At 31.4% G+C, this 8397-nt stretch overlaps 1 protein-coding gene across 1 annotated transcript; it reads right to left on the bottom strand.

The window, feature by feature from the left end:
- Positions 1–815: 815 nt before the first annotated feature.
- Positions 816–7634, bottom strand: LOC114286480 (high affinity nitrate transporter 2.5). Its single transcript, XM_028229644.2, has 3 exons — positions 6807–7634; positions 3933–4368; positions 816–1347 (listed from the first exon to the last, which is right to left on the bottom strand). Exons 1-3 carry the CDS (start codon positions 7564–7566, stop codon positions 963–965), a joined length of 1581 nt encoding a protein of 526 aa, XP_028085445.2. The 5' UTR covers positions 7567–7634; the 3' UTR covers positions 816–962.
- Between the last annotated feature and the right edge of the window lie 763 nt (positions 7635–8397).

Below are 8397 nucleotides of genomic sequence, written 5' to 3' on the forward strand. Positions count from 1 at the left end.
GTAGACAATGCATGATGATTAGGCAAACTAAAACTAATCAATTGAATGCATCATAGAGTATGACGGTGGATAGAATACATTAATTTTATGTATTGATTGATTGTGTATAGAACCTTTGTGTTTATATGCATTGTGTGTAGAGGAGGAGATGGGGGATGTACTCCGCGGTTTAGGCGAAGATGGGAGATGAACCTCTAAACCGGATAGTGTTGGGAGGAGATGGGGGATGAACTCCGTAGATACAGCTCATATGCTTGTCTAGAGAAGTGAAGATACAGCTCATAGGCTTATCTTTGAGAAGTGTAGATACAGCTCATATGCTTGTCTAGTGAAGTGTGGATACGGCTAATATGCTTATCTGTTGATGCGTTGATATAGCTAATATGCTTATCTATTGAATAAAGGTGGGAAATGAAAAGTGACATAGACTTGTATATTATGAAATTGTGATGTGATATATGTGGATGTATCAGTGTAGACCACCTATCAATTGCTAATCTTTTAGTCATTGTTCATAGTTGGTTTAGTATATTTTTGCTGGGCTGTGGCTCACCCTATATGGGAACATCATTTTCAGGTACAGATAGCATGCCACCTCCAAGGACATAGCTTGGGAGACTAGAGGTGGACAGACTTTTGTTGTCTTATTTCCTTTTGATGTATTACATGTAAATCCAAGCCAAGGGCTTAATGTGTAATTGAGTTAGTACTCTTTTTTTGTAACCAAGTGTTAACTTGGAAAGCTGTAAGCCCGTAGGGCATTTGCTTTTGTTGTTAACATGTAATACTTTTGTAAAGAAATACTCTGATGAATTGAAAAATGTGGATCTTATATATATAAATGCATGTTTATATTGATGGGTTTAATGTTATTATTTTGAGAGCGTTGCATTCAGTACTTGAACACTTATTCTACTCACGCCATATACTGGTATTCTAGTCCATGTGACATAGGGTAGTAGTTAGACAGATGTAGATGGAGTCCCATGGGAAGGTGTGGGTGCAAAATCCACCCTTGTACCTCTTTCACTCCTACTATTATGTGCAAATTTCAAGCTTGCTTGGTGGAAACCTTTCTCTTTTTCAGTTGAACTCCATTCAGACATGTAGTAATCTTCTTCTGTGGCTCTTCCTCCTCCTTTAGATGATGATGGACCACAAAACATGCCACCCCATTGTGGGAAGTATATCAAAACCATTGGGAGGGTGCAACATATTATCATCACACCCATCAGAGTTATTCCTGTCTCTGTTTTGTATTTGGATCCTCTGAAAAATATTACTTGTGTCAAAATTGCCCCCATATTTCCTCCGCCGCCGGTCATCCCGGATACTACACCCAAAGACCTGAAAAATTATACATATGGCATCAAGGGCTTGTTGATGGAATTTCAAAATTGAACTCGAATTCATTTTATTTAATAGTATACCAGATGTTATGTGAAATTTAACGACTTATATTACCAAGTCTGACTAGCATATAAGAAAAATTTTCTTTTGTATACCAACACAAACATATGTATAAAAAATTTACAAAAAAAAAAGAAAAGAAAAGAAAAGAAAAGATTGTACCTAAAGTGGTTTGCTGAGAAATACGGTTTGATTTGGAAAACTTATTTATTAAATGTGGAATTATTGTTCCTTTAATTAGCAATTCTCTCCCATTTTTGAAAATTGAAATTGTGTGACAAACCTTCAAAAAGTAAGTTGTGCTCTTTACGTAATAAAATAGATATATGATATGAAAAATTATTTGCAAACATATTTTAATAAATAAAAGGATAAATTACAACTATAGTCCTTAAAATTTAACACTTTTTTTTCGTTTAAATCCTTAAAATTTAATTTTGTCAATTAATTCCTTGAAGTATTAAATTCAAATCAATTTAGCCTTGAAAACAATATAAAAATAAAACATGAGCCCAAAGGTTATATAAATTTGTTATAAGGCTTGAATTTTAATTTATTGTTAATTTAGTTATCCTATTTGTGTGTGTTTTAGAATTGATATAAGAGTGTGGTTTATTAATTTTGCCAATATTAATTTATGAGTATTAGATACACTAAAGAAGTCGAATAAAATAATTTAAATAATAGTACTACACTACAAATAATTATCGAACCAAATAATACTATAATCAACTTATTAAAAGAACTTAACGACAATCTTTAGAAAAATTTATTAGAAATTGTGCATGAAATTCGACATTCAATACTATTACTAGATAAAGGTTGGGCAAATTACAAACACGTCCCTTGAGGTTTGGTGAAAATACAGATTTCTCCCTGTGGTTTGAGAAATTACATCTCGCCCCCTGAGGTTTATATTTTCATAACAAATTGCCCCTTGAGGTTTATATTTTCATACAGATTCCCCCCTAATTTGTTATGCAAATTTGACTCTTAGGAGGCAATTTGTAATTTCTCAAACCTCAGGGAGAAATCTGTATTTTCACCAAATCTCGAGGGGTGTTTGTAATTTGCCCATAAAGGTAAGTAGTTAGCTCTTGTATAAAATAATTATTCTTATCCTTATAGGGATACTCTCTGAGGAAATCTTTTGAGTTTGATATCACAAGAAAATTAAAAAATGGATCTAAGTAAATTAGAGAGTTGACAAATAATAAATAATGGCAGAACAAGAAAAATATAATAAAATGAAATATAAAATAATATTAGAAATAGTCAAAAAATCAGATAAAATGGATAATTGTGTGTTGGAAGAAATAAATAATAGTAGACTAGAAATAGAAGAAGACATATATAAGAAATTAGAATTAATCAGTTTTGGAGAAATCTACCAATTATATGCAAGGGATTATTAAGTAAACAATAAATTAAAATATGGGCATGATCACAATTTTATATAATCTTTAGGCTTTATGTTCTATTTTTATATCGTCTTCAAGACTAAATTTATCCGAATTTAATATTTTAAGGACTTAATTGAAAAATTAAAACTTAAGGGACTTAAATGAAAGATGTGTTAAACTTTAGAGACTATAATTGTAATTTATTCAAAAAAAAAAAAAAAAAAAACTCTACTAAAATGATATGGGAGTGAGATGTTTAAAATAGTAAGCTAGTTTTTTAAGTTAAAATGACATTATATATATGGTTGAGTTCAATTATAATTCGACTTGAAATGCATGGAAATGATTGTAACAATAGTCGAGGAACAAAGTGACCTTGGTTATAAATTACAAAGGCATAAAATGTAGTTTGTCCAAAATAAAATAATTAGTAAAAGTAATTGTACATTAAAAAAATAAAAAACAAAAAACAAAAATGTTATGAACCACAAAAAGATACCCCAAAATTTATCTTCAAATGAGTTAAAGGTGTGTAATACTATAATTACTATATTTTTATCGGAATTGGAGCAGCCACTGTTGTGCGGCTCATGGAACTTATTTCAGGACTTATTTTGATGATCGGAACTTTTCATTTTTTTGAATACATTGAGTAAAACGTAGTTGTCAAAGAACAAGTTCATCAGATACAAATGCAATTCGATGAAAAGGCTATCGATATCTGATCAACTTGATTTTTTGTAAGTATATTCTATTCAATGTCTTTAAAATGTAAACGGTTCAAATTGTTAAAATAGACCTCGAAATGGGCCTCATGGGAAGCACAACAGCCACCCTTTGTCCATTTTTATATCATTTTTAGTGTACCAACTCATGTGTCAGCACATCATTGGTGTAATAAATCCAACCACTCATGTCCATCTTCAATGCATGTGCTAACATATAAAATGATATAACTAGGTGATAAATAAAACATTACTTTTTTTAAAAAGTTGGTGTAATATGAACCCATCTAAAATGATTGAGACGCATATAAAATGTTTTCTTTTTGAGTTTATAATATGGCAGGAAAAAAAAAATAATAATAATAATAATGTAAATTGAGTGCAAAAAACATACCTTCTGGAGACAAAGGGAACAATCCCAAAAGTAAGCCCACAAGCAGCTTGAACAAACACAGAGAACACAACCATCACAGCAATAGAAGCACTCAAAGAGCCCACAAGCCCCAAAACAACACAGAACAAGCCTCCCATACTCTGCACAATCCACAGTGCCCAAATTCTACCTCTCATCCCAAACCTCTTTGCCATTGCATCCGAAATCAACCCTCCAGCAGGCCTCGAAAACACGTTCGCCAATCCAAAGCTTGCGGCTATGATCCCCGCAGTGTGAAGATTCACGTCGAATCTGTCGTAAAAGTACTGGGAAATTATGTTGTCGATTGTCAGTTCGACGCCAAAACAATACCCGTATGTCAGTGCCAAGATCCAACCTCTGTAGTTTTTGACTGCTTGATGGAAAACCTTTAGGAGGTTGTCTTTGTGTTTGTCTCCTGTTGATGCAGCCGAAAACGTGAAGAACAGAATCTATAGCAATAAGAACACTATAACCCATTCTATAAATCTGTTAAATTTTAAGATTTTTAGAATTATATCTTATGATTATCAGAATTATAGGAAAGGGAAGAAAATTTCTCTTTACCAAAAATGCAAAGTCTACAGGTCAGTTGGTAAGAATGTTGTCACGTTTTTTTCCTTTTTCAATAATGTTCTTGTAAACTGTCAATCCTTTCCACTTAGGCTTTGTTCGGAAAATGAGACGATTTTTTAATTTTTTGATTATTTTTAATTTGGGTTAAAATGTTCGTTTGAGTTAGATATTTTGACTTTTTTAACTTTGTAAAAGAAAAAGTAAAATAATTACAATTTGAATATGCTATTTTATCTTATTAATTTTTTAATTTATTTTATCTTCTTATAACTAAATTAGCCCCCATCTTAAAAAAACTCATGCCAAACGTGGGCTTAGTAATTTACACTTCCTACTATAATTTTGATTCTTTATCAAACCATCCAAAATTATTAATCAATTTTTTTTAATAATTAAACTACCGAAATATTTAAATGAAAAATTCTAACATATACACTCTTCAAATGGGTGCATCATACATACCCTTAATTATGTTTTTTTTTTCTTTAATTATGACATTATTTTAATTATGATTCATAAATTTTTTAGTTATGTCTTATGTTATGTTTAGTTATGACATTTTTTTATTTTTTAATTATGACTCAAAAAATATAAAATTATATCATTTTTTTTAATTATAAAGTATGTATGACATATGTTTTTTGAAGAGTACGGGGATGTTTGGAAAGAAAAAAAATAGCCTAGTTTAGGCTAAAATTTACAAAAAGACAAAATAGGCTAAAATAGCTAATAAGACAAAATATCACATCAAACCCATAATCATTTCATTTTTTCTCTCACAAACATCACATCCAACCATAAAAAAATCCAATCATCTTCCCAAACACAAAAATTTTAACCTACTAAAATAGCCAAAAACTAAAATAACCTACTAAAATAGCAACTTCCCAAACAAAGCCATATAACATAGTGTTTTCCTATTTAAGGCCTCGTTTGGCAAGTTGCTATTTTAACCTAAAAGTTATAAAGTTACTTAAAAAAAACTAAAAAACCAACAATTTATACAAAAAAGTTAAAGATTCTCTTTTCTTTCTACTTTTTACACATCTTTTCATAAAAAGTTAAAAAATCATCACAAACAAATTAATTTTTTTATCTCATATGTTAACTAAAAAATTAAAAAATTACTAAAATTACGTGTGGTTAAACGAGGCCTAAATATACAATTAAAAAACCATCACGTTATACCTATTGCAGGTTTAGAATAAATAAAATAAGAATCTTAAATAAATAAGAAATTAGATATTCTAGCCTTAAATAATAGGAAAATTTGTCCATGAATTCCATAGGGAGAAATGTTAATCTATTTAGTTTAAAAAGTTTTTTTTATGAATTAATTGGTCTTTTTTGTTTTAAAGAGTTATATTTATTTGATTTGGTACTATTTAAGTTTAAGTAAATACTTTTTTATGATTTTTTTTAAAATTTTTTTATTCATTTTGGGATGAAAATAAAAAGGTGAGGTGTGGAAAATTCTTTTTAAAAGAATTAGTAGTTGAAATGTTGGTTGTCAAGCCTAAAAATCTACATTTTTGTCAATGTGATTTTTTGGTTTAAAAAAAATTAATAATATTATTAGTTTTACTAAATAAGACTTATTGATTTAAAAAATTTTAGATAGGACTTGAACTATCATAACATTTGTAAATAAGATTTTTAAATAATTAACTCAAAAAAAAAAATCTATGTTTAAAAACATAAATATCGTCTATTTTTTTAAGTAAACATAATAAATTAAATAAATTATAATTATCCAATCAACTTAATATTTTACCTAGATAATATACCTAAGGAGTAGCTTCCCTCCAGTCCGATGCCGGAGGGTGTTGTTGGACCTATGAGAGCCCAACCATGACTCCCCATTTCGATAATCTGAACCGTTAAATGTGTAGAACTCGTCGAGTACTATATATTTCACAATAATCAAGTTAATCGGATATCGATAACTATGTGATAAAACCAGTTTTATATTAAAAAAATGAACAGTAAACAAATTAATGATTGATAGAAAACTGATATAATAAGATAGCTATCGATATCCGATAAACATAATTTTTAACAGACATATAATACTCAATAATTTATACACAGTAACGTGATCGACCCCACATCAAACAGCCCCCTCCAGTCTAGGGAAGCTGCTCCTTATACCTATGTATCTAACAGAATAAACTATTTGAATTTTGAAAACGAAGAGCGAACTATACGGCTCCAAACAAGATTGTGCAGTCGTCGATTATAGAAATCCACCTCCTAAATCAAACAGACTCATAAAATCACCTCTTTTCTTAAGCTCTGAAAAGTTCCCATCTGGCAAGTCTTGGCCGAGGAGGAAGACATCGAAGGCCGACAAGCTTTGTATCAGCGCCGGAATAAAAAACGCAATTCGCCATGCCGTAAATTTCTCTACTCCGGCATGGCGGATGAGAGAAAAAACCAGCGGCATGAGCAACTGGGTTGCTCCGCCGCCAAGGTTTCCCCACCCACCCGCCACGCCGTTGGCTGTCCCGACCACGGTGGATGAGAACATAGAGCTCATCCAGAACTGGGTCGAGACAAAAGTAGAGAGAGAAAAGCCGGTGAAGAAGCGAACGAGGAGGAAGGAGAGAGGAGAGTCTGCAATGGCGGTTAAAAAGACTGCCGGGGCGGTGAGGAGGAGGAGGGTGGCGATGGTGAGGCGGGGCCCGAAGAGGTCACAGGCGGAGCCCACGGCAATTCGGGCGAAGACTGCGCCGGAGACGGAGGCGATTCCGGCGTTGCCGATGTCGGTGGCGGTGAGGTTGAGGTTGTCACGGATGACGGGGAGGAGGGGAGGGGCGGCGAAGGTGGAGAGGAAGGAGGAGAAGAAAGAAATCCAGGAGAGGTGGAAAGCACGCATGTGTGGCGGCGCCGCCGTGAAGAGGCGGAGTACGGTGGCTTTGTGTTCGGAGTCTGTTGGAAGTGGGAAGTTTGGAATTGGATGGCTGAGATTGATGATTTCAGTATCGTCAGACTGACTCTCCATGTTTGTGTGTTTTGAGATCAAGTGTTGAGTGAGCATCTAAAAAAAAATTAAGTGGTCAGTGAATCAAAATGATATGACAGAACAAACGAAAAATGGAGAATATATAACAGAGCAATCATACACAAAAATATAAGGAATATAGAAATTAAACAAACAATGCAATACAACTCTTCATAAGAGATGGGACCTACATATGGGTCTTACACTTTGTGAGATGATTGTATCACATTAGTTGGGTATTTGAGAAATTGTTATTTTAATAAGTTATTTTAATTTTTGATTATTTTAGGAGATTAAAATTTTATATTTGAGAAGATAGTTAGATTTTTTAATAGTTAGATGTGATATTTATAAGAAAAAAATGAAATGATTATGAATTTAATGTGACATTTTGTCTTATTAATTATTTTAACTTACTTTATCTTTTAATGCTATTTAAAAAAAAAAAAAAAAAATTACTTCCCAGACGCCCCCCACATGTATTTATTTCTATTCATATAGGCTTATTCACAATAGACTGGCTTGCTTTAGGTTTGATTATTTTTTAACTTATTTTTAGGCTCATTTTTGTCTTTTGCTGAATTTTTTTAAAATTTCTTTTGAAAAAAATTTAAATTTCTAAATTTAACTCGACAAGTCAAATAGAAAAATTTTCATTTTTTAAAAAAATTCTAAATAGGTTTAGAAAAGACCAAAAAATAAAAAAGAGTAAAAAATAGTGAACTAATTGGCTTATTTTAGCTTTTTCAAAAAAATTTAAAAATTTTCAAGAAAAAATATTTTTTAGATTCATTTCAACAAGACGGATGGAAAAAAAAAATTGAAATAATTTTTTTAAAAAGTCATTAAAAACAAAAAAAAGTTCAA

The sequence above is a fragment of the Camellia sinensis genome, chromosome 10 (assembly GCF_055761805.1).
Source record: "Camellia sinensis isolate YWXY chromosome 10, ASM5576180v1, whole genome shotgun sequence".
Classification (NCBI taxonomy): Eukaryota; Viridiplantae; Streptophyta; class Magnoliopsida; order Ericales; family Theaceae; genus Camellia; species Camellia sinensis.

Bases quoted from the DNA above. Each gene is read 5' to 3' on its own strand.
- LOC114286480 (XM_028229644.2), bottom strand. From the start codon at position 7,566: ATGCTCACTCAACACTTGATCTCAAAACACACAAACATGGAGAGTCAG. The intron at 4,369-6,806 runs GTGATTTTATGA...CTGCATCAACAG, and splicing joins TTCAGAGCTTAAGAAAAGAG to GAGACAAACACAAAGACAAC. The intron at 1,348-3,932 runs GTATGTTTTTTG...ATAATTTTTCAG, and splicing joins GTTCCCTTTGTCTCCAGAAG to GTCTTTGGGTGTAGTATCCG.